This window comes from Myxine glutinosa, chromosome 13 (genome assembly GCF_964187855.1).
Source record: "Myxine glutinosa chromosome 13, kmMyxGlut1.1, whole genome shotgun sequence".
In the NCBI taxonomy this organism is placed as follows: Eukaryota; Metazoa; Chordata; class Myxini; order Myxiniformes; family Myxinidae; genus Myxine; species Myxine glutinosa.
In genome coordinates this window covers 101058144-101085910 of record NC_136273.1, presented here as the reverse complement: position 1 = coordinate 101085910, position 27767 = coordinate 101058144, and the positions used below count along the sequence as shown (strand labels likewise).

Here is a 27767-nt window from a genome sequence, read left to right as displayed (position 1 = left end):
GCCGTGCAGGCGTTGGCCCAGTCGCGGATGTTTCGTCGAAGGCCGTGCCAGACGAAACGCGCCGACACCAGCTTCTGAGAAGCTTTCCGGCCCGGGTGAGAAAGGCCGTGGATGGAGGCGAAGATGCGGCGCTGCCAGGAAACGGGCACGATGGGGCGAGGCTGGCCCTGGGAGACGTCGCAGAGCAGGACGGTGCCCGCGAAGGGGATGTCGGCCAGGCGGAGGCCCGTGTCCGCCACGCGGAGTGCCTGCACCGAGGCGTCGGTGGTCTGGTCGGCCGCCATGAGCGTGAAGTCCACGCCGAGGTGGACCGCGTTCGCGCTGGCCCGCGAAAGGCAGTCGGCCACGGCGTTGTCTTTGCCGGCGACGTGCTGGATGTCCGGGGTGAACTCCGACACGGCGGAGAGGTGGCGCTGCTGGCGGGCCGACCACGGCTCCGTGACCTTCGCCATTGCGTAGACCAACGGCTTGTGGTCGACGAAAGCCGTGAACGGGCGGCCCTCCAGGAGGTGTCGGAAATGGCGAACGGCCAGGAATAGCCCGAGCAGCTCGCGGTCGAACGTGCTGTAGTTTAACTCGTTCGGCCGGAGTTGCCGGCTGAAAAAAGCGAGTGGCTGCCAAACCCCGTCCACCCATTGCTCATGGACGGCGCCCACCGCGTAGTTGGAGGCATCCGTAGTGAGGGCGATGGGCGCGTTGAGCACCGGGTGAGCCAGCAGCGTTGCGTCGGCGAGGGCCCATTTGGCACTGGCGAAGGCCGCGTCCATGGCCGCGGACCAAACAATGTCATGCTTGGCCGGCTTGCCCCGGAGGGCCTCGTAAAGGGGCCGCATGAGCTGAGCAGCGCGGGGCACGAATCGGTGATAAAAATTCACCATGCCGAGGAACTCTTGGAGGGCCTTGATGGAACGGGGACGCGGGAACGTGGTGATGGCCTCGACCTTGGTCGGCAGCGGCACGGCCCCGGTCTTGGTGATGCGGTGGCCCAAAAAGTCAACGGTCGTCGCGCCGAAGTGGCATTTGACCGGGTTGACAATTAAGCCGTGCTCGCTGAGGCGACCGAACAGTGTTCGGAGGTGGAGGAGGTGCTCGGCGCGGGACGTGCTGGCGACGAGGATGTCGTCCAGATAGACGAAAAGAAACGGCAGGTCGCGCAGCATGCCGTCCATCAAGCGCTGGAACGCCTGGGCCGCGTTCTTGAGGCCAAACGGCATCTGCAAAAATTCGAACAGGCCGAACGGTGTGATGACGGCCGTCTTTGGGACGTCGGCTGCCCGGACAGGTACCTGGTGGTAGCCCCGTATCAGGTCAATTTTCGAAAAGATGACCCGTCCCGCCAAACGGGCGGAAAAGTCCTGAATATGCGGGATCGGGTACGTGTCGGGGGTGGTAGCGTCATTGAGACGGCGGTAGTCGCCACACGGGCGCCATCCACCCCCCGGCTTTGGCACGATGTGCAGTGGCGAGGCCCACGCGCTATCGGAGCGCCGCACGATGCCGAGGTGCTCCAACGCGTCGAATTCGGCCTTTGCCACGGCGAGCTTGGCTGGGTCGAGGCGGCGGGCCCTGGCATAGACCGGCGGGCCCGTAGTGGGTATGTGGTGCTCGATCCCGTGCCGCACCGCGACGGCCGAAAACGTCGGCCGCGTGAGGGCCGGGAATTCCACGAGCAGGCGAGCGAACTCGTTCGTTGCCGGGAGGGCGCACGCCAGTTCGGTCGGCGCGGAGCTGCTCATTGTGCACGCCAGGGAGCTGAAGGTCTCGGCGTGGACAAGGCGACGTCGTTTGACGTCGACCAGCAGCCCGTGCGCGCAGAGGAAGTCGGCGCCCAGCAAAGCCACGGGGACGCTGGCGGTAACAAAAGTCCATTGAAAGCGCTGGCTGCCGAAGCAGAGGGTGACGACGCGTGGGCCGAAAGTGCGTATGGCCGAGCCATTAGCAGCGACCAAAGAGGGGCCGCAAACTGCGTCCAGCCTGTCCTGCTCGGAGGCAGGTATGACGCTCAGTTGAGCGCCGGTGTCGCACAGGAAACGCCGTCCAGACGCTTTGTCCCGAATAAACAGCAAGTTGCCCGAGTGGCCGGCGCTCATGGCTGGGAATGAACGCCGGCCCGGCCGTTTCCCGACCTGCCGAAAGTGCACGGGGGCCGGCACGTCCGAGCCTTGTGTCCGAACCTGGCGTGGTAATAACACCACGCCCGGTCAGGTGGAGGCCCCGGCCGTCGTGTCGGAAGCGGGCGGTGCGGCGTGGCGGCCGCCAGTTGCACCGGCAGTTCGGCCTCCAACCGCGCAGGGCGCTCGGGCGTCGTGGGCGTCGCCTCGGACGGCGGCGGGCTCCAGGTAACCGCGCCGATGTGCTGGCCCGTCGAGGAGATCTTATCGGCTTCCCTGGCGAGGGCGCGGGAATCCGTGATCAACGTGCCAGCCAGGGCGAGGCGTACCGGGTTAGGCAGCTGACGGAGGAACAGCTCCCGGAACAGGAATGCCGGAGAGTGCTCGCCGAGCAACGAGAGCATATAGTCCATGCGCTCGGACGGGCGCGTGTCGCCGAGCTCGGGCAGGTCAAGCAGGCGCCGTGCGCGTGCTGCCGGTGAGAGGGCGAAAGCGCCGAGGAGGAGCGTCTTCAGCGCATCGTATTTGTCAGCAGCCGGCGGGTGCTGGAGGAGGCTCAAGGCGCGGGCCGCGGTCGTGGAACCGAGCGCCGCCACAACATGGTGGAAGCGGGTGTCGTCCGCGGTGATGCCTCGCAGGGCGAACTGGGAGTCCGCCTGGGCGAACCAAACAGCCGCGTGAGTCTCCCAGAAGGTAGGCAGTTTAAGCGTCACTGCTGTATCCATGTCGGTAGGTCACCAATGAAGGAACTGCGCTCCAACGCGAGTCGAAAGAATTGACGCGACCAAAGACGGAATTCGTCCGAGTTGCTTTATTGAAACAAAACAGCTCAGGTATTCTGACAAGCCCGTTTTTCGGGCAACAATATATATACACATTTATGTCGGGAAGTTTGCCCGGCAAAAGCTATACCGGGCATGCCCGGGTATCAAGGGCGAGCCTTGGAAAGGCGAGTCTGGACCTGCCCGGGCGTGTTTGGCTGCGGCCTGGCAAGTCGAGGCTGGGCGTGCCCGGGCGCTCTGGGCGAGCACTGGAAAGGCGATAGCGGGCATGCCCGGACGCTCTGGGCGAGCCCTGGACAGGCGATAGCGGGCATGCCCGGACGCTCTGGGCGTGCCCTGGAAAGGCGATAGCGGGCATGCCCGGACGCTCTGGGCGAGCCCTGGAAAGGCGATAGCGGGCATGCCCGGACGCTCTGGGCGAGCCCTGGAAAGGCGAGAGCGGGCATGCCCGGGAAAGACGAGACCGGGCGTGCCCGGGAGGTTCGGGCGTGCCCGGGAACAGTGAGTCCGGGCATGCCCGGGAGAGGCGCGTCTGGCCGTGTTCTGGCCGGTGCAAGGCGATTATGTACATCCAGCGGTAACCGCTACACCATCATGGATTTTCTTTCTGCCAGGTATGAATAAAATCGGTCGATACATCTCCGAAATATGGTTGTGGATGGACGGATGGACGGACGAGACACAATCCATAAGCCCCAATTTTGGAATAAGTCCAACGTGGGCTAATAACGCACACGACCAAGAAATGTACTTGGAAAATCTTCGATATTTATGTTATTATAAAACAATATTAATACGAGTAATATCTCTCCCTCTTCAAGGGTTTCTCCTTCTTGAACAAACGCCGTGTTAACGTTTCATCCACATCATTTTGTGTCGTTTCGTGGGAGCACGTCTACTGGAAGTAAAATATTATAAACCACAAACACGTATGATTACATTTTGGAACATTCGCTGCTGCTGTTTAACACCAAACTGAAACTCGGGGTGCGTTCAGTTAGTAAGCCGCTAGCTAGCGCTTGCCAAGCCTTCCGTTCCTTCTCATTGGTTTAAAATGGCGTGCTTGCTCGAATGCTTAAACCTCTTGGCGAGATATCTACACAAAACTTGGTAACTGAACATATCGCTGACGCTTTTAAGGTCCGAGCCCAGATCTACTATAATCTATATACCCCACAGAGGATTAAATTAAATCTGGCGTACATACATTGTGATGTACATTCTCAGATTGGAATGCCAAACAGATGAGCATGCAGGGATGTAAGCCAAATCAATGTAAGCCAAATCAATGTAAGCCAATTCAATTCAAACTATGGGTCCATGCTTGTATTTTGTTAAACGGTTAATTTCCAACCTCAAGACAATCGTTTGTTCGAGGACAGCACAAGCATGGAGGGGAGCATCATTGTATGAGGCTGTGCGGCTGATGTAGCGCCCTCTGCTGGTTAGGGCAGGAATTTCTCATGATGCCGGCGATGGCTTGCCCACTCTTTCGGAAGGACACCATGGCATGTTTAACATCCACCACCGAATGCTGCCAGGCGGGCCGCCCATTTAACGTCCATCCGAGGGACGACGCACACATTGATGAATCGCCCTATATATATGACACACCAGGATGACAGTTTATAGCTGGGTCGGGATTTGAACCCAGGCTAGACAATTTAGGAGGGAAGTGTGCATACGTCGAGGGCTCTAGGTCTAGGCCTTCCTGTCAACCCACTTCAAGCCAATGAAAATGGCGCAAACAAGTGAAAAAAAAACTGTGAAAAATCACAATCGAAGTATTATTATGTTTCATAATGTCTTCTGCTGCATGTAACACATGCAAACGTTCTTCCATGAGCTTAAATACATATAAAGGTCATTTACATATTTCCAAATGTCAATAACCTCAATGAACAATAAAATGTATTTACAACCTGGCCTAATGGTTGAGACATGGGACTGATGTACCTGAGTTTGTTGGTCCAAATCCAGCTAAACACAAAAACATATACTGTGCTGTATGATTTGGTTTCAGAGATTCTGGACACAAAACGAGGGTACATGCAAATCACGACGTGTGTGTGTGTGTGTGTGTGTGTGTGTGTGTGTGTGTGTGTGTATGCCTGTGTTTGTCACCGCCACCAGTCATCATCTTTTGGGTCTGTCAAACCCCAGACCCCCTTGCACTTGGGTCTGTCAAACCCCAGACCCCCTTGCACTTGGGTCTGTCAAACCCCAGACCCCCTTGCACTTGGGTCTGTTAAACCTCAGACCCCCTTGCACTCGGGTCTGACCAAATCTAAGGCCCACATTCATTTGTGCACGTGCATGTCTTTCCCGAAGCATGGCTAAAACCCATCAAGCCACGGTGACACAACACAAACACATACACACCTCCCACTCATACACACACATGTACACACACCATGCACACATACATACACAAACACACAGACACACATACATACACTCATACATATACACATAGATTCTCTCACACACACACACATACACACACATACACTCGCACACACACACAAACATACACTGGGTGTTTTTTTTTGCTGCAAGCCAAGAGTACTCGATCAGATTGTAAAACGAATGCTCATTACTGAGGCTGTATAAGCATTCCACTCGTGAATGACAATGTCATGGGATATCGTCCAATTGGGCAGATGTTAAGCTGGACATTCCACCTGCTAGCATCCTCCCATGTGCGATATCAGGCACTCTGCTCCTGCTGTGTAGTTACATTAGTCCGTGCAATCCATCTGGTCCATTGTGATGAAGAAACTGACCCTGAGATGTGTTGTTGCAATTTCGCTGCAGATTCAATCAAATGTCTTCATTCACAAGTGGAAAATCAACTTATCTTTAACCATTTTTACTCTGACTCAGACTTGTACATGGAGGACAAAGACATACAGTAAGCATACAATGAACCAGCAATAAAAGCATTGTCTGTGCTCTACAAAGTACCATAACCTTTACCATAGCATTCAGTGCATCCCCGAGACTGAGGGAGGGCATCTATATAATAATAGCGTAAGGACTCGACTTTGTTATCCCTTTTACGCCGCACCCAGTGACCCGATGCCCACGGCACTAATGGATTTACGATCTACGAACCGCGCTCTTTGTTTATCACGTACAGCCATACTCGAAAAATCTGAATTAGTCGACTTTGGGGCCCAAAAGCATCCGATTAACTGCCGATACGACGCCATCTTATTGGCGTCTGCTGGGTGAAGGCGAAGTAAGCCGTCCGCTGATTGGACAGTCGAAGGCGACAGCAAGCCGTCCACTGAGTGGACAATCCAGAGCATGCATTTGTGCCGGTGTCGGCGATCGCCGTGTACGCCAACCTCATTAGGTGGGTTTACCATAATTTCTTCCATATACTGTGATTACAACGAAGTGAAACCGATCAGCAGCCCATCAGTATCATATAAAGCAATAAATACCAAGGCTTCAGCTTCTGAAAGCTTAAAACAAAGTGTACTTCGCCGAGTGACGAAAAGTAGGCGTAGGCCTAGGCCCTACCTATCCAGTTGTTGTGTTTCCGTTGTGGCCATGATCTCAACAAATGGCGTAGGCCATGGGGCGTAGGGTAGGTCATGATCAGCCCCCTCCCTCACCCCCCTTTCGTTTCACCAACTCCTACATCTGCCACCGTTCATGATTATCAAAGTAGGCTTTACCCTGTTCACGATAAGGTAGAAATCAGTGAGTTGTATACGAAGAGATAAAAGGGTACACTCTATCCATACACCACATCCTCCCTTCCGTGGATGTTCCACGGGTTTCGGCTTGTTGAAAGGGTTAATGCAAACCAACATTTCCGCTTCCGTGCAGGAACGTGCAGGTGCGTTTCCGTGCGTTTCCGTGCAGGACGCACAAGATCGGCCAGCAACCCACTTATGGTGAAACCGCCAAAATCAAGACTCTCTGCTCACCTTCACTCTTTCATTCCTCTTTTCTCCCGCCTCTGCAACAAACTCCCTCACTCTCTTCAATCCCACTCCTCCCTCCAGGTCTTTAAAACAGCTGTTCACCACCATCTCTTATCTTGCCCCATCCAAAACCTTGATCTTTTCTACCCCCGTTAATACACTCCAAATCCGCCTCTTTCAATCTCCAACTTCATCTATCTATAATTCCATTAATCTCTGTGTGTATGTGTGTATGTGTGTTTGTATGTGTGTTTGTATGTGTGTTTGTATGTGTGTATGTTTGTCTGTGACCGCTGTTTCTCGACAACTACCGGTCCGATATACTTGAAACTTGCCAGGTATATTGCTGGGGACCCGAGGATGTGCCTTTTCAAGGTTTGAAATTAATCGGACAAGTAGTTACCGAGCTATGGCGATTTCTTTACCAAACACCGCAAGCCGTTCGCTTTGGACCAAACCATTTCATGTAAATAGAGGGGGGGGTTCTGTGGTCGTTGCGAATGGACCAAACCATTCATGTAAATAGAGGGGGGGGGGGGTTCTGTGGTCGTTACTGCCACGTGGTTTCAAAGTTTTTTTTTGTTGTTGTTGTTTGCACGCATGTTTTTTTGCACCCACGTACGGGCACGCCCTAGGATGTTTACACACACACACCCCTACACAAATTTTTTTTTTTTTTTTTTTTTGGCAAGGAACGGGCACCCACGTACGGGCACGTCCTAGCTTATATATAGTACGGGCATGCCCTAGTTCCTGAAATTCCTTGTAGTGTCAATTTGTTTTGAACAGTGTACCCCTTCCTTCTCCCTCCCTCCACACCCCACAGTCCTCTCCCCCCTCCCCCACCCCCACCCCCCCACCCCCATCCCCCACCCCCAGCCCCCTCCCCCCACCCCCTAGCCCTCTCCCCCACCCCCTAGCCCTCTCCCTCCCACAGATCTCCCGATGTCCCTGTTCTCTACTGTTGTACTTGTGTGCTTCCCTCTCTCTCCCCTATCTTGTCTCCTCCTCCCTTTATTACCCTCGCCAGAGGAGAGGGTATTGCAATTGAGTCCGTTTGTTACTTGCCGGAAAAGATTCCGGCAACTATGTTAGTTGGTTGGTTGGTTTGTCTGTCTGTCTGTCTGTCTGTCTGTTTGTGCGCAGTACTACGTCTACACCGTTGCACATAGAATCGCCATACTCTACACACATATTTGTCTTGCCCTGGAATAGACTGGGCCCAATTTTTAACTCTCTTGGCTCAAGGCCTCCGTTATGACGTCATAATTTGACAAGAACTTCATCGATCAAGACGAAATTTCTTGAGCATAATCTAGGAATAAATTAGTTTAGAAAACAAATAATGATGACGTCATTGGTCACGTGGTTCGGCCGCCATCTTGGAAACCCGAAAAAATGTGCGCCTCTATATCTCCGAAAGTGGGGAATATAAAAAATTGAGACAAGGCTCATTGTAGAAGAACTCTCCATGGGGAATAAAATATTTTAATGATGATGTCATAGATGCCTCAATTATGACGTCATAATTCGACAAGTACAAAACTTTATCCGATCAAGATGAAATTTCTTGAGCATAATCTAGTTGCCCTGGTATAGACTGTGCCCAATTTTTAACTCTCCAGGCCCAAGGCCTCCATTATGACGTCATAATTCGACAAGTACAAAACTTCATCGAATCAAGATACAACTTCTTGAGTGCCATGTTGGCATAAACTGGTGGAGAAAAAGAAATTATTATGACGTCATCGGTCACGTGGTTCGGCCGCCATCTTGGAAAAACCGAAAAACTTTGCACCTCCATATCCCTGAAAGTGCTGAATAGAAAAAATGGAGACATGGCTCATTGTAAAGAACTCTCCATGGGGAATAAAATATGTTAATGATGATGTCATAGGTGTCTCCATCATGACGTTATAATTCGACAAGTACAAAACTTCATCTGATCAAGATGAAATTTATTGAGCATAATCGAGGAATAAATTAGTTTAGAAAACAAATAATGATGACGTCATCGGTCACGTGGTTCTACAGTCATCTTGGAAAAACTTGATCCAAAATAGCCGATAAAAAAGCACATTCCGGCAAGTCCTCGGTCTCTGACCGATTTTTCATTTGTTTGTCTTTGTCTGTTTGTCTGTTTGTCCGCACAGAATAAATATGATTTTCTCTGCAACCGTTGGTCCGATCGACAGGAAATTTTCACCATAGGTGCAACGGCACCGGTAGAATGTTTTAATTATAATTATGGCGTCATAGTTCACGTGGTTCGGCCGCCATCTTGGAAAAATCGAAAAAATTTGCACCTCCATATCTCCGAAAGCGCTGAATAGAAAAAATTGAGACATGGCTCATTGTAAAGAACTATCCGTGAGAAATAAAATATGTTAATGATGATGTCATAGGTGCCTCCATTATGACGTCATAATTCGACAAGTACAAAACTTCATCCGATCAAGATGAAATTACTTGAGCATCCTGTGGGCATAAATTGGTGGAGAAAAAAATATTGATGACGTCATAGGTCACGTGGTTCGGCCGCCATTTTGGAAAAACCGAAAAACTTTGCACCTCTATCTCCGAAAGTGCTGCATAGAAAAAATTGAGACATGGCTCATTGTAAAGAACTCTCCATGGGGAATAAAATATGTTAATGATGATGTAATAGGTGACTCCATCATGACGTTATAATTCGACAAGTACAAAACTTCATCCGATCAAGATGAAATTTCTTGAGCAAAATATAGGAATAAATTAGTTTAGAAAAAAAAAATGATGACGTCATCGGTCACGTGGTTAGGCCGCCATATTGGTTTTAACACAAAAGCCTTAAAAAACCACTGAAATTACATCCTGGCGAGGGTTTGCAATCTCTGATTGCTCTTTTTCTTGTTGTTTTATATGCCTGAGTGTGTTTTTGTGTTTTATGTGCTAATATGTGTTTGATGTGCTCGCTCTTACACGAGCCTCGATCTTGTATACAAAAAAAACATTTCGATCTGTGCCTTGTATGTGACTAATATTGTAATATTATCAATTTTTATATAATAATTAGATAGTTCAACTCTGCATTTCACGACGTAATTATTAATGTAATAATAATAATAATGAAAATAGTAATAATAATATGTGTAATTTAGTAGCAAAGCATTTGCCTGTTTTCCACCTTAAATTCAATGCCAAGTGTTCCGCCACACACGTGGTGCACCTGATCTAGTCCCAGGTGTCTATGTGTTTGGATAATTGGTTTGAGATGATTTATAGATGTGTGAAGAGCATATACCTCCCTGATCAGGTACGTCCTCTCGGGCACTTATTACCTTGCGCTCGCGAAGCGAAAAGCAAGGTTTAGCATTCAGGTGCGTCCGTGTGCCGTGTGCCGTACGTGTCTGCATAAAAAAAAATTATTTTCTCGGCAACCGTTGGTCCGATTGACACGAAATTTTACCATACAAGCGCCTCCACCGTTGGAATTTTTTATTCATAATTATGACGTCATAGGTCACGTGGTACGGACGCCATCTTGGAAAAACGTTACACCTCTATGTCTCCCAAACCGCTCAATGGAAAAAAATTGAAACATGGCTCATTGTCAAGGACTCACTGTCAAGTACTCAAGTACTCAAGGGGAATAAGATATATTGATGGTGAAGTCATCGTTGCCTTAATTATGACGTCATAATTCGACAAGTACAACGCTTGATCTGATCAGTATGAATAAAACAAAAATCCTTTTTAACTGTTAGACCGATGGACACAAAATTTTCAGAATATTTGCGGCTCCTCCGGTAGAATTTTTTAATGATAATTGTAACGTCATAGGTCACGTGGTATAGACGCCATCTTGGAAAAAATCGAAAAAAGTTGCACCTCTATATCTCTGAAACCGCCCCATGGAAAAAATTTAAACATGGCTCATTGTCAAGTAATCCGCTTGGGGAATAAGATATGTTAAGGATGATGTCATCGGTGCCTTTGTTATGACGTCATAATTTATGACGGCAGTTTTATGTGTCCAGGTTATGCAGATAGTGTAACAGCAATTTTATGTGTCCAGGTTATGTAGATAGTGTTACAACAATTTTATGTGTCCAGGTTATCTAGAAAGTGTAACAGCAGTTTTATGTGTCCAGGTTATGTAGAAGGTGTAACAGCAGTTTTATGTGTCCAGATTATGTAGAAGGTCTAACAGCAGTTTTATGTGTCCAGGTTAGGTAGATAGTGTAACAGCAGTTTTATGTGTCCAGGTTATGTAGAAGGTGTAAGAGCAGTTTTATGTGTCCAGTTTATGTAGATAGTGTAACAGCAGTTTTATGTGTCCAGGTTATGTAGAAGGCATAACAGCAGTTTTATGTGTCCAGGTTATGTAGAAGGTGTATCAGCAGTTTTATGTGTCCAGGTTATGTAGAAGGTGTAACAGCAGTTTTATGTGTCCAGTTTATGTAGATAGTGTAACAGCAGTTTTATGTGTCCAGGTTATGCAGATAGTGTAACAGTTTTATGTGTCCAGTTTATGTAGATAGTGTAACAGTAGTTTTATGTGTCCAGTTTATGTAGATAGTGTAACAGCAGTTTTATGTGCCCAGGTTATGTAGAAGGTGTAACAGCAGTTTTATGTGTCCAGGTTAGGTAGATAGTGTAACAGCAGTTTTATGTGTCCAGGTTATGTAGAAGGTGTAAGAGCAGTTTTATGTGTCCAGTTTATGTAGATAGTGTAACAGCAGTTTTATGTGTCCAGGTTATGTAGAAGGCATAACAGCAGTTTTATGTGTCCAGGTTATGTAGAAGGTGTATCAGCAGTTTTATGTGTCCAGGTTATGTAGAAGGTGTAACAGCAGTTTTATGTGTCCAGTTTATGTAGATAGTGTAACAGCAGTTTTATGTGTCCAGGTTATGCAGATAGTGTAACAGTTTTATGTGTCCAGTTTATGTAGATAGTGTAACAGTAGTTTTATGTGTCCAGTTTATGTAGATAGTGTAACAGCAGTTTTATGTGCCCAGGTTATGTAGAAGGTGTAACAGCAGTTTTATGTGTCCAGGTGTTATGGATTCGTGACTTCCTTTATTGTGGTTTTCACCCACTGGACATGTTTCTGATATTATGTATTATTATTAGTTTCACAAGGTTTATTATTCACGAACGGTTATCAAAAGTTAAAAAGGATAACTGTAAGTGAAACAGGAAACCGAAGGAGAAGACAAGAAGGTGAAGAGGAAGAAGCAGGGCGAACCAAGTTGGAGAGGAGGTGTGACGTCAGCGCTCCGTAACGAGCCAGGTTCACCGACAGCCACGAGGGGATTTTGAGTTCCTGGAAGGGACATCTGGCGATAAGAATATTCGCTGGAGTGGAGAAATCTGTGAAGACAGATTTGGGGCGCTGAGATTCCAACGAATCCTTGCCCCGTCGCATTGGCTCAAGCCAGAGCCGTCAGCCATTTTGAACCCCGTGCTTCGGACACCGGTGAACGTTTGCTTCGTGTCATCTTCACCCCCAACATCCTACCGTCTGTCGGGGATGAGTGGGTGCGACTGCTTGGTCTCCAATTACGTTGCGGTTTGCTGAGGGAGCGGTGAAGGTGCGCCTCTGGAGGGCACCGTTGTACAGTTTTGCAGGAAGAGCACCCTTGCCCACTGTACACGCTTTGGATATCGACTGGAGAGCGAGATTCGGGCTTCGACCGGATTTCGTTCCATCGACCGCTGGAGCGAATCCCATTCGCCTTGGGAAAAGTCATAGAGACATTGAGGAGTTTCCGTTCATTTGCTGGCAGAGCCGTGAGTCACTTGACTTTATATAAGATATATATAGAGTGCACTCTTAATGGCCATTTGCTGTACCATATTACCTGTGTGTGATTTATAATACAAGTTTGTTCATTTATTAATCATTGGTGTGGTTTCACTATTGGTTTTCAACACAGGGTAATATATTTTTCTGCCGGGGTTCCTCTCGGGGTTCGGAGGTTACCGAGACCAGGAGATTGTAGAGGACTCCGTAACAGAAATTGGGGGCTCGTCCAATTGAAACTCGTAGGCTCGAAATTGGGTCTTCGTCCGGGATATAAAATTCCTTAAATATCGTCTGGGATAGAATTCACTAGCATTCCCAAATTTTCCAATTTTAGAATTTGTTCAACATTCCCAAATTTTTCAAAAAACCAAAAAAATTTTTTTTTGTTTTTTTGGGAAATTTCTTGTGTGAAGGTTAACAGGTGTTAACGGATAGTCACCATGGAGTTTGACGCAGAGAAGTTTACAGTGACCCCTAGCGAGGCACAGTTCCGAGCGTTACTAAAATCGGAACTCTTGATATTGGGCAAACATTTTAGCTTGGAGGTCCGAGCTAAAATGAAGAAAACAGAGATGCAGACAGTGGTGATAGAATCTATGGTGGAACAAGGAACATGGAGAGAGGGAGCCTTGGATTGGTTACCAGAAGAACAAGAAAGTGTGGAGCTCCAAAAAACGGAGATGCAATTGAAGAGCCAGGAAAGGTTAGAAGAGAAAAAAAACAGAGGAAAGGAGAGTGGAAAGAGAACTCCAGGAAAGGTTAGAAGACAAAAAAGCAGAGGAAAGGAGAGTGGAAAGAGAACTCCAGGAAAGGTTAGAAGACAAAAAAGCAGAGGAAAGGAGAACTGCAAGAGAACTCGAAGCAGAGGAGAGAAGAGCCGAAAGGGAGTTAAAGGACCGTGAATTGGCACGTCAGCAGGAAATTAAAGTCAAGGAGCTGGAGTTCATGAGAGAACGGGGAGAGGTACCACCCATGCCGACTGGTTCGACAACTAATCAAAACACCTGGGATGTTGGCAGACATGTGAGGCTGGTTCCACCCTTCAATGAAAAGGAGGTAGCCAAGTTTTTTTTACACTTTTAGAAAGTGGCTCAAATGCTAAAATGGCCGTTGGAGTCCTGGACCATATTAGTACAAAGTGTTCTGGTGGGTAAAGCTCAAGATATTTATTCAGCTTTACCGATTGTGCAATGTGCAGATTATGAGATAGTGAAGAAAACCATTCTCAAGGCCTATGAATTGGTCCCTGAAGCTTACCGGCAAAAATTCTGGAACACCAGGAAGAGGGAGAATGAGACCCATGTGGAGTTTGCCAGAATTAAAGAAACCGTGTTTGATCGGTGGTGTGATTCAAGAGGAGTTGGGAAAGACTTCGAACTATTGCGACAATTGATCCTGGTGGAGGAATTCCAACAGTGCGTCCACGAGGACATTAAAGTACATCTGGAGGAAAGGAAAGTACCAAAGTTGTATGAGGCAGCAACCATGGCGGATGACTATGCCTTAACACACAGGATGAGGTTCCATAAACCTAACTTCCCGCCTAGAGTTCGCACGGAGAGTTATGATACATCTGGTGCGGAGAACGAAGATCCAGGGGGGCGGCCTCGCGATGACTATGAGGACCACTCTGACACCACGACTTCTAGAAATCAGAAGACTGCAGTTCCAAGACAGACCTATCGTCCGGGGGGCTCGAGGCAGACCGCCGCCCCCATGCCTTGGCTGACCACGAGGTTCTCCTCCGGGCCTACTTGCACTTTTTGCCATAAACCTGGACACGTGATGTCCAACTGTTATGCTCTGGGAAAGTAAAATCAGGAGCGGAGTTCGAGTAGTACAACTCCGAATGCAATGGCCAGTGTGAGAAATCGCCCTCAAAAGGATTACCAACCATTTATTTCAAAGGGGTTTGTGTCACTGGATGGAGACTCGACTAACCGGAGACCGGTTAGGATATTGAGGGACACAGGGGCACATCAATCTTTAATGCTTGAAGGCATCTTGCCATGGTCCGAGGAGACGGCAACTGGGGATAGTGTTCGTTTACAGGGGATTGGTGGCTGTTAGTGCTCCACTTCATGTCATCCATTTGGAGTCCGATTTGGTGTCAGGACCGGTCACCGTCGGTTTACAAGCCACGCTTCCTGTAGAGGGAGTATCGGTTGTTATCGGGAATGATTTGGCCCGTGGTCAAGTTTATGGTAACCCGATGATTGTTAAAAAGCCCAGTAGGGAGAATAACACCACACCAGTTAGGGATGGCGACAAGTTTAGCAAGTTATTTGTAGGTGGACTGAACTTCAAAACAAAGGAAGATGTTCTGGAGTCTGCCTTCAGCAAATATGGACCGCTTTTGGAAGTAGTGCTGATAAAAGACAGGGAGACACAAAAGTCAAGAGGGTTTGGCTTTGTCACGTTTGAAAACTCAATGGACGCCAGATGCAGAAAAGGATCTGAATAGCAAGAAGTTGGAGGGTCGGATCATAACCGTAGGGAAGGCATTTCGTAGGCGCCGAGGGGTCTACAGAAGAAGACAACTTGGCGGTAGTTTTGGTGGTGGCCGCAGCCGAAATTACCATGGAGGCTCCCAGAGTTACGGCATCTCCCGAAAGAATGATTATCAGGGTAGCGGCCGAGAAGGAGACCGCTATTCCCGTGACCACAGGGCCAAGCGGTCCAACCGGGATTATTACGAAAGTTAGAAAGAGTTGAAGCACTGAATGTTGTGGAGCAGCCGAGCAAAAATTCCTACACGGATTAACCGTGAACGCCATGTTCCTAAAGGCGTCCATGTAGTAAACGTTCCTGCACGGACTAACCGTGAACTCCACGTTCCTAAAGGCGTCCATATAGGGAATACTTCCCGGCCTCACCACCCAACCACCATGGAACCTGGCCTTCAGCTCGGCCTCCCGGGAAAAGTGCTATAGATTTGCTGGCCTTGGATTTTTGATCACCACCCCTTAACCTTCATTCACAAGAACCTGAAAGTAAAAATCAGAGGGTGATGAGATGGAGTTTGGCTTTGCAGGAGTCCAACGGGAAATTGAGCATGCAAAGAGCAGGGACAATGTCGTTGCTGATGCTTTGTCCAGAGTGAATTAACTTTGGAAATCTCTGTGGGTTGTGTGAAATTTTGTTGCTTTATTTTTGGGGAGTGTTGAATATTGTTTCCCACGGGAATTGATGATGTGGGTTGTGAATTTACTTTTGTTTTTAAAAAGGTTTGCATGCAAAGAAAGTTTTCGCTGTGTTCAAACTTTCTTTCTTGAGGGGGGGAAGTGTTACGGATTCGTGACTTCCGTTATTGTGGTTTTCACCCACTGGACATGTTTCTGATATTATGTATTATTATTAGTTTCACAAGGTTTATTATTCACGAACGGTTATCAAAAGTTAAAAAGGATAACTGTAAGTGAAACAGGAAACCGAAGGAGAAGACAAGAAGGTGAAGAGGAAGAAGCAGGGTGAACAAAGTTGGAGAGGAGGCGTGACGTCAGCGCTCCGTAACGAGCCAGGTTCACCGACAGCCGCGAGGGGATTTTGAGTTCCTGGAAGGGACATCCGGCGATAAGAATATTCGCTGGAGTGGAGAAATCTGCGAAGACAGATTTGGGGCGCTGAGATTCCGACAAATCCTTGCCTCGTCGCATCGGCTCAAGCCAGGGCCGTCAGCCATTTTGAACCCCGTGCTTCGGACACCGGTGAACGTTTGCTTCATGTCATCTTCACCCCCAACATCTGTAAAGTATCTCGACAAACTACGATCAATTGTAGTACACGTTTATTCACTCTGCCGATACAGGACCGATTAACTGCAGCGCCATCCGAGCTGGGGCGTAGGGATACAATGCGATCCCGGTGTAGGGATACAACGGTGAATATTTGCAGCTTCATACATGACATCCTCCCCTTTAAGTCCAAAATTACCAAGAGCAATACGTGCTAGATTTCAAGAATTGACATTTCAAAAGCAACATTTCCAAAACATGTGAAAATGTGTGTGCAAACGATTATGAGAATAATGAAAATACGTGAAAATAGAACATGTGTCACCGTGAAAATAGAACATGTGTCACCGTGAAAAAAAACATCTTCAAAGATTCAATCGGTCGGGTGCTTTTCTCTCACGCATTGAGCGTCGCGGTGTACCAGTGGATACAGAGTACGAGGTGATTCCTTTGGGTCGCGGTGTACCAGTGGATACAGAGTCCGAATTGATTCCTTTGGTCTCCACGAAGGGTGTAGCGTTCGCAGAGGTTTTCGGGGCATCCGAGCTGGCTGGAGCGGCCACGAAGATCTCCGGCAGTGGCGGGTCGATCTGTTGTCCTGACTGTGACGATGCTGCAGGCTCTATCGACTCACAGTGACGGTAGGTTATGTGGTCCTGATGTCGACGAATTTCGCGGCCGTCCTGCAGGCGAATCACGCAGGACAGTGGACCTGGCTTCTCGATGATGTCCCCCGGTAGCCACGTCGCACCTGCACCAAAATTTCGGGCAAACACTGGATCTCCAATGTTGATACATCGACTGTTGGACGTCTTATCATGCACCAACTTTTGATTAAGCTGGCTCTGATAAACATTTGATGATATGTCTGGTTTGAGATTGTCAAGTATCGATCTCAAGTGTCGTTTCATCAATAACTCAGACGGAGCTGCACCGGTTGTTGATTCTGGCATGATGCGGTATTTGAACAGGAGCCGAGAAAGCTTTGTTTCCAGGGTTCCCTCCTGAAGTTTCTGCATTCCGGATTTGATGATTCCCACGGATCGTTCGGCCAAGCCATTTGAAGCCTGGTGATGTGGGCTGACAAACTTATGTTTGATGCCGTTCCGACGTGTGAACTCGGCAAACTCGGACCTGGAAAAACACGAACCGTTATCACTCACGATCATCCTGGGCAGACCATGAGTGGCGAAACAGCGTCTGAGTCTTTCGATGGCAATGGCTGACGTAGTACCACGCGTCACATAGGCATCAATCCATTTTGTGTGCGCATCCGTAATTATTAGAATCATGCTGCCGTTAATAGGCCCGGCATAATCGAGATGTAGGCGATGCCACGGTTCGCTGGGCCATTCCCAGGGATGCAGTGGCGCTTTCGCAGGTGTATTCCGGGTGCTCTGGCAGGGGTAACAATGTCGAACATGATGTTCGATATCAGCATCAAGATTCGGCCACCACACATAGTTTCTAGCGAGTGACTTCATCTTCACAATCCCGGGGTGACAGTCATGGCTTTCATCCATGACCCTGGAACGCAGATTTTTTGCGATCACGACAGGACATCCCCAGAGTAGGCAACCATTTTCCACACTGAGTTCGTTAGTACGTGCTTTAAAAGCCGCAAAATCTGGGTCACCCTCAGGTAGCAAATGCCATCCAAACTGTACAGCCTGGACAGTTCTGGACAGAACGGGGTCTCGTCGAGTATGAGTGCGGATCTGGCCGGAATCGACAGCACAATCTTCCAGATGATCCATCAGTGCGATAATGGATCCTGGTGTGGGCGAATCATCAACGGATTCTGGAAGGGGTAACCGACTCATGGCATCTGCATTTGTGATAGACGAACCGGGCTTAAAACATATGGTGTAGTCATAAGCAGCGAGAAACAGGGACCAGCGGATGATCCTGGGCGGTAGTGTGTCAGATGTCGCCTTAGTTGGACCAAACAGACTGATCAGCGGCTTGTGATCAGTGCGAATCGTGAAATGATGTCCAAGAAGGTACTGGCGAAATTTGCTGATGCCGAAAACGATTCCCAATCCTTCCTTGTCAAGTTGGGAATAGTTCTTCTCTGCCGGGGACAACGTTCTGGATGCAAATGCAACCGGTCTTTCCGTACCGTCAGGCATCACGTGTGATAATACACTCCCCACTCCATATTGACAGGCATCGCATGTCAGCACAAGATCCTTCTCTGGATCAAAATGAACGAGAACATTGGACGATTTGAGCAGATCCTTAGAGGTCTGGAATGCTGATTGTTCAGTAGACCCCCAGCTCCAGGAGGCTCCTTTCCTCAAAAGCCGATAAAGGGGGCCCAAAACGTCGGTCACATTCGGGATGTAACGACCATAGAACTGAAGCAAACCGAGGTATGACTTCAATTCGGTCACGTCTCATGGAGCAGGAGCATCCTTGATAGCTCGGACCTTCTCATCTGTCGGGTGTAGACCCTCGGCATCAATCGTATGACCCAGGTCCGTGACTGATGGCACCATAAACTTGCACTTGTCTCGACGCAAACGTAGGCCGGAGTCCGAAATCTTCTTCAGAACTCGATCCAGGTTTTGTAGATGTTCCGCGTCCGTACGACCAGCAACCAGAATATCATCCTGGTAACAAACGACGTTGCGTTCGGCGGCAAACAAACTGTCCATGACACACTGATAAATTCCAGGTGCAGATTTCACTCCAAAACTGAGTCGGTGGTACCTGTACAACCCACGATGTGTGTTGATGGTAAGATACTGTTTCGAATTCTCATCCAAGCAGAGCTGTAGATAGGCGGATTTGAGATCGAGTTTCGTAAAAGTCTTGCCTCCCGTGAGACGAGCATAGAGGTCTTCGATCCTCGGGATTGGATATTTATCCAATGAAGAACACTTGTTCACGGTCATTTTATAATCTCCACATATGCGGATGGACTGGTCCGATTTTATGACCGGAACGATGGGCGCCGCCCATTCGGCATACTGGATTTGCTCGATGATCCCCAGATTTTCAAGATGATCCAGTTCCTTGTCAATCCACTCCCGCAGGGCGAAAGGGACTGAGCGAGCTCTGCAAAATATAGGATTGGCATCCCGGTCAACACTGAGTTTAGCCGTATGTCCTTTCAAGGTTCCAAGCTCATCCTTGAAGACATCTGGGTACGTATCCAGCACATTTTTGAGTGTGTATGCTGCGGTAGGAGAAACGTTGGCTGCCCGGAGTTGATGAATGCTTTTCCACTTCAGTCGAATTATGCTCAACCAGTTCCTGCCGAGTAAGGAAGGGCCCTTTCCAGGAATGACGATCAGGGGTAGGTGAAACTCACGGTTATCGTAGCCCACCGTGACGTCACATGTACCGCAGGGAACAATCTTCTCACCTGTATAGGTGGAGAGTCCATAGTTAGTAGGTTACAGATGGGGTCGGTCAGCATCACTCCACAGGTTTGTGAAAACAGCATGGCTGATGAGCGAGACGGCCGCACCATTGTCGACCTCCATTTGCAATGGTCGATTGTTGACAACAACAGTGGCAAGAAGAGGGTCCCGCCTATGGTGAGAATCAATATGAAGCAGGTGATACGATTCTGAGTTGTCGGAAACAGAGCTCACCTGGTCAAGCTCAGGTTCCTCCGAACCGATAAACTGATGAATCTTCTTGTCAGCAGCTTTTCCTTTTCCCGATTTGTGAGTGATGCAAGCTGGAGCAATATGGCCAGTTTTCGAACAGAAATGGCAGGTTGCATCTTTGAACCGACACGTCTCTGGAGGGTGCTTTCCGTAGCACCGAAAACATTTGTTGTGTGTTTGAGACTGCAATGGCTTCTGACGAGGAGCCTTGTTCCAACGTTTTGGCTGATCATGATCCAACCGATTCACAGCAGGGCTGGTACCAGACGAGCGAGTGGCACCGATGCTTGTAGCGTTGCGTTCAGCACTTTCCATGGAAATGGCGGTGTCTCTGGCATTTTGGAACGTCAGTCTTCTCTCAGCAAGCAGGCGTCTACGAGTGCGGTCATCGGACATGCCAACCACCAGCAAATCACGGAGCATGTCATCAATTGTGTCCCCAAACTCACACAGATGTGACAGTTTTTTGAGGTGTGCAATGAAGTCTGCGATCGACTGACCTTGCTGCTGTCTGCACATGTAAAAATTAAACCGACACAGGATGACTGAAGGAGATGGATTACAATGTTCCTTCAAAGCGGCCTTGAGCTCTGCATAAGTGAGCTCTTGGATTGTCCGAGGCCGAATCAGGTTTTTAACGAGTGTGAACGTCTCACCTCCGCAAACGGACAGGAAGACGGCCTTCACCCGGGCTTCGGTCGCGATGCCGTTCGCCTCGAAGTAAAAAGACAACCGCTCAGAATACGTGTCAAAATCCCCCTCATGAGGGTCGAATTCATCGATATGGCCGAAAGAAGTCATGGTTTAGATGTTTATCCTCGTCGCCATGTAAAGTATCTCGACATACTACGATCAATTGTAGTACACGTTTATTCACTCTGCCGATACAGGCCCGATTAACTGCAGCGCCATCCGAGCTGGGGCGTAGGGATACAATGCAGTCCCGGTGTAGGGAAACAACGGTGAATATTTGCAGCTTCATACATGACAACATCCTACCGTCTGTCGGGGATGAGTGGGTGTGACCGGTTGGTCTCCAATTACGTTGCGGTTTGCTGAGGGAGCGGTGAAGGTGCGCCTCTGGAGGGCGCCGTTGTACAGTTTTGTGGGAAGAGCACCCTTGCCCACTGTACATGCTTCGGATATCGACTGGAGAGCGAGATTCGCACTTCGACCGGATTTCGTTCCATCGACCGCTGGAGCGAATCCCATTCGCCTTGGGAAAAGTCATAGAGACATTGAGGAGTGTCCGTTCATTTGCTGGCAGAGCTGTGAGTCACTTGACTTTATATAAGATATATATATAGAGTGCACTCTTAATGGCCAATTGCTGTACCATATTTCCTGTGTGTGATTTATAATACAAGTTTGTTCATTTATAATAATTGGTGTGGTTTCACTATTGATTTTCAACACAGGGTAATATATTTTTCTGCCGGGGTTCCTCTCGGGGTTCGGAGGTTACCGAGACCAGGAGATTGTAGAGGACTCCGTAACACAGGGTATGTTGAAGGTGTAACAGCAGTTTTATGTGTCCAGTTTATGTAGATAGTGTAACAGCAGTTTTATGTGTCCAGGTTATGTAGAAGGTGTAACAGCAGTTTTATTTGTCCAGGTTATGTTGAAGGTGTAACAGCAGTTTTATGTGTCCAGTTTATGTAGATAGTGTAACGGCAGTTTTATGTGTCCAGGTTATGTAGAAGGTGTAACAGCAGTTTTATGTGTCCAGTTTATGTCGATAGTGTAACAGCAGTTTTATGTGTCCAAGTTATGCAGATAGTGTAACAGCAGTTTTATGTGTCCAGGTTATGCAGATAGTGTAACTGCAGTTTTATGTGTCCAGGTTATGCAGATAGTGTAACAGCAGTTTTATGTGTCCAGGTTATGCAGACAGTGTAACAGCAGTTTTATGTGTCCAGTTTATGTCGATAGTGTAACAGCAGTTTTATGTGTCCAGGTTATGCAGACAGTGTAACAGTTTTATGTGCCCAGTTTATGTTCTACTTCAGAAAGCCATTGGTATAAGTCTCGGCCTCACCTGATCAACTATCCGATATTGAGGTTGTGTGGAGAAATTACAGCACCTCATTGTTCCTCAAGTAATCCTTCGGGTGGATATTTTCCCAAAACTCGTCTCGGCCGCTGACGTTATGCAAACAGAGCGGCTGTTTTCGGGGACCATTAGCTCTGCTTGCATGGTTAGTAGCATTACAAAACTGGTCGTGGACGTGAGTACACTGCAAATAGCCTCGAGTTTATTGTTGGAATTTTGTCTCAACAAAACGTGTTCAGATCATGGACAGAAAGTGTTCACATAAATAAAGAGGATGAGGACATAGGACGACATACAGTGCATTCAGAAAGTATTCAGACCCCTTCACTTTTTTCACATTTTGTTATGTTGCAGCCTTATGCTGAAATCGTTTATATTCATTTTTTCCTCATCAATCTACACTCAATACCCCATAATGACAAAGAGAAAACAGGATTTTAGAAAGTTTTGCAATTTATAAAAAAGAAAAAACTGAAATATCACATTGACATAAGTATTCATACCCTTTGCTATGAGCCTTGAAATTTAGCTCAGGTGCCTCCCATTTCTCTTGATCATATTTGAGATGTTTCTACACCTTGATTGACGTCCACCTGTGGTAAATTCAATTGATTGGACATGATTTGGAAAGGCACACACCTGTCTATATAAGGTCTCACAGCTGACAATGCATATCAGAGCAAAAACCAAGCCATGAGGTCGAAGGAACTGCCTGCAGAGCTCAGAGACAGGATTGTGTCGAGGCACAGATCTGGGGAAGCCGACAAAATAATCTCTGCTGCATTGAAGGTTCCCAAGAGCGCAGTGGCCTCCATAATTCTTAAATGGAAGAAGTTTGGAACAACCTGGACTCTTCCTAGAGCTGGCCGCCCGGCCAAACTGAGCAATCGGGGGAGAAGGGCCTTGGTAAGAGAGGTGACCAAGAACCCGATGGTCACTCTGGCTGAGCTCCAGAGATCCTTTGTGGAGATGGGAGAAACTTCCAGAAGGACAACCATCACTGCAACACCCCACCGATCTGGGCTTTGTGACAGAGTGGCCAGACGGAAGCCTCTCCTCAGTGAAAGACACATGAAAGCCCACACAATCTTGTTTCTTACAGTCTGAGAGTCCTTTAGGTGCAATTTTGCAAACTCCAAGCAGGCTTTCATGTTGTGGAGTGTTGCAGTGATGGTTGTCCTTCTGGAAGTTTCTCCCATCTCCACACAGGATCTCTGGAGCTCAGCCAGAGTGACCATCGGGTTCTTGGTCACCTCTCTTACCAAGTCCATTCTCCCCCGATTGCTCAGTTTGGCCGGGCGGCCAGCTCTAGGAAGAGTCCTGGTTGTTCCAAACTTCCTCCATTTAAGAATTATGGAGGTCACTGTGCTCTTGGGAACCTTCAATGCAGCAGAGATTTTTTTGTAGGCTTCCCCAGATCTGTGTCTCGGCACAATCCTGTCTCTGAGCTCTGCAGGCAGTTCCTTCGACCTCATGGCTTGGTTTTTGCTCTGATATGCATTGCCAGCTGTGAGACCTTATATAGACAGGTGTGTGCCTTTCCAAATCATGTCCAATCAATTGAATTTACCACAGGTGGACTCCAATCAAGGTGCAGAAACTTATCAAAGATGATCAAGAGAAATCGGAGGCACCTGAGCTAAATTTCAAGTGTCATAGCAAAGGGTCTGAATACTTATGTCAATGTGATATTTCAGTTTTTTCTTTTTAATAAATTTGCAAAACTTTCTAAAATCCTGTTTTCTCTTTGTCATTATGGGGTATTGAGTGCAGATTGATGAGGGAAAAAATGAATATAAACGATTTCAGCATGAGGCTGCAACATAACAAAATGTGAAAAAAGTGAAGGGGTCTGAATACTTTCTGAATGCACTGCATGGACAAACATGCATGTCAAATGCCTAACAAACTACAAGATAACTTAAGATAATAATAATCATGCTCCAATGGAGCTGTGGTATATGTATGTATATAACATGTATGTATGTCGGTATGTATGTATGTACAAACCACAAGATGACTTAAGACAACTAGAACGCCACTCAATAGAGCGCATACTCCCGCCGTGGGTGGCCGCTGCTGAGCCCGATCTTCCAATGGTAAACAATCCTTCAAAAAAAATTCCTGGATCGGGAATAATATCCTGAGCTTCACCAAAAACTAATCAATTCTTCCTTATCCCAAGGACAATCATCCCACCAACTTTCATCCAAATCTGTTCAGAACTTTTCCAGATATCTTGTTCACAAACACACACGCGCACACGGACACACACACACACACACACACACACACACACACACACACGCAACACACACACACACACACACACACACACACGGACGGACACGATCGAATGCATTACTCCCTGTCGGGAGTAATAATAATCATGCTCTCATGGAGCTGTGGTATATGTATGCATATAACATGCATGTATGTATGTATGTATGTATGTATGTACAGTATGTATATGTGTATGGATGTATGGATGTATATGTGTACCTGTATGTATGTATGTATGTATGTATGTATATATGTGTGTGTGTTGTGTATATGTATGTATATATGTATGTATGTGTGTTGTGTATGTGTGTTTCATGTGCCTCAACAACATGTTTCATGTGCCTCAGTATATGTATGTATATATGTATGTATGTGTGTTGTGTATGTGTATGTGTATGTATGTGTGTGCGTATGTATGTATGGATGGATGTACAGTATGCATATGTGTATGTATATGTGTGTGTATGTATGGATGTATATGTGTACATGTATGTATGTATGTATGTATGTATATGTGTATGTATGTGTGTGTGTATGTATGTGTATGTATGCATGTACAGTATGTATATGTGTATGTATGTGTGTCTATGTATTGATGTGTGTGTGTATGTATGGATGTATATGTGTACAATGTACATGTATGTATGTATGTATGCATATATGTATATGTGTACAATGTACATGTATGTATGTATGTATGTATGTATGTATATATCTATGTATGTGTGTTGTGTATATGTATGTATGTTTGTATAGATATGTTGTTGTGCATGTGCATGTGTGCTCATGGACGAGCAAGAGCATAATGAAAAGGGTAAAACACCAACCGCAGAGTTGAGGTGAGAGTGAGATCAAGGGGAGTGAGCGAAGAACACATGGGTGTGAACAAGCTACACACAACCTCAAAAAGCAAGAAGAAGAAGAAGAAGATTGGGGAAGTGGGGATGAAACAGAAAAGGAACAAACCAATCGAGAAAGAACAATTGAAAAGAGGTGATGGAGAAGGAAGAAACCACAATAACCTAGATTTGGGGGGAATGGGCCTTGTTGTGAATGAAGATCTTGTAAGTTGTCAAAAGTTCAGATTGGTCAAGGGAAGACCGCGCATGATGGTTGGTGGATGTCCAGTCGGAGGCTCATGGCTTTGGAGGCCATCTTGGAAATATTGTTGCCCATGAAACATCATTGATGATGGTGAGGCCAAAGGTTGGAGTGACTTAACCTCTTCAAGTGGTTTGTTGAGGAATTAGATGGGAGGGTTTGCCAAACGGTCCTTTTGGAGAGACGGGGTGAGGGTGTGGGATTTGTCGGGGTTGGAAGACATATTCCAAATGTTAGACCAGCCTCTGATTCTATCAAGGTGTGCAGAGAGTGGAGAGGATGCGATCTGCCAGTCTTAAGGATGAGACAAGGATGATTTGTTTAAATTTTTTGTTTGTGTTCATGTGTATTCTTTTCATGAAATATGCTCCCTGGACATTTATGTGTCTTGTGTTTATGAGGATTATGAAGCTGTTTTATCACATGGTTTATGTTTGTGGCTCTTGCAGGGTGGTCTCATCGCTCTCCTAATACTGCTGCTGCTGCTCACCTTGGCATTGTACAACCGCCGTGGTGGTGCGGGCTCCACCTGCTGCCTACCGGCAAGTGCACGCCACCGCCCTCCAATGCCACCACAGAAAAGTGCAAGTGCTGAAGCTGGTGATGAGATCCACTACATTCCTTCAGTCCTTCTAGGTTCTCATGGTCTTGATTCACGACGTTCAAATACTCGACTCCTGCAAGATAGTCATGCTGATGGTGGGTACATACATTGAAAAGAAACCACATGTGGAGACAAAGTGCTGTTATGAGCTAGTGCTTGTGGTGTGGTGTATGGCTGTCGAGCTCGGTTTCGATCCTTGGCATGCTCTATTGCTCTAGTCTAGCTACTACTCTGTGATAGAGGGCCTGCAACAGCTCACATCTTGAAACATGCACAATTTGCGGGAGGATGAAGGGCGGTGAGGTGCATAAAGCCAGATATTCCATGTCTCTTAATATATATATATATATATATATATATATAATATATATATATATATATATATATATATATATATATATGTATGTATGTATGTATGTATATATATATATATATATATGTATATATATATATATATATATATATATATATATATATATATATATATATATATATATATATATATATATACAGTATATATATATATATATATATATATATATATATATATATATATATATATATATATATATATATATATATATATATATATATATATATATATATATATATATATATATATATATATATGTATGTATATATGACGAGAACAGAACCATGTTCCACACCTTGAGTTCAAGAGATAACAAGATTTAATGATGAACCAATATCACAGCGCTGTGGAGGGTGTAAGAGTCATACCATTCACAGACGAACAGCATGGCCACATACACTCCTGAGTTCCTTACAGAAAGAACTTCCTTATATACTTGCAGAGTGTGATAAAAATCTCCGCTAATTTTGGCAAGTTTCAGCAGTATAATACACAATGGGGGAAACGTTGACCAGTACCCCCACCCTTGTCCTATCTTCTTTGGCATGAGCAAAGGGCAAGATGCGGGAGGGAGAAAGAGCACCGTGACATTCTCAAAACTTATCTTCCATGTTGGCTTTTGGTCAAGGACAGACAGACGCGTTTTCACTAGGGGTCTAACAGAGCAAGCAGTTTCACTATCTTTCTACATTTTTTGGCACAGTTGGACAATAAAACATAGTTCAAAACAAGAGGGAACATAGTAAGCTTAATCCTTTTCACAAAGCAACCATTATTAAATGCAAACCACAATTACATAAGGCACAATAAAAGGCATGATCTCGACATTCCCCCATTTGGTCTCTACGAGACTACGTATCACAGAGACCAGGCCACATCGGCTTTATTTGCAAAGCAAAAGAGTATAGTGTTATATGTGGCCACATCGGGCTTTATTGAGTGTTGTATGTGTGTCCTCCAAGGGCATGCCATGCACATAAAGTACCTTGCATGCATGTTTGAAAGGTGTCATGTTGTGCGTGTTTGGAACATGAAGGCTCAGAACATGAAAGTCTATTAACGTTTCGGATCCACAACGAAGGCCTCTGGTCCAGATGAGGTTCTGCTCCGCCAGGGGGCCAACAACCTCCCCTGCGGAACTTGCTCCCCCCCACCCTTTGCAGATGCGGTCCTTGCAGATCTTCGAAGTTAATCAACGATCATGCCCATGAGATCTCTCACGTGCTGCTGTTCTGGGGAATACATAATGTTGTCAGTATCTTGTGTCTCATGTTCCTGGTCAGGGTACAGAGCGTTAAAATCCGAATCACTTGAAGCAAAGAGATTCGAAACATTTGAAGCAAAGAGAGGGACTTCCTTTATGTCAAAGT

The 27767-nt window shown here is 46.8% G+C and overlaps 1 protein-coding gene across 1 annotated transcript in view; it reads left to right on the top strand.

Annotated features, from left to right (window-relative positions):
• Window positions 1-27767, top strand: part of LOC137439145 (astrotactin-2) — a 1262948-nt gene that overhangs the window by 176962 nt on the left and 1058219 nt on the right. Inside the window, exon 3 of the mRNA XM_068134866.2 lies at window positions 25870-26119. Within this exon, the coding sequence (XP_067990967.2) occupies window positions 25870-26119 (250 nt within the window). The remainder of the gene's footprint in view (window positions 1-25869; window positions 26120-27767) is intronic.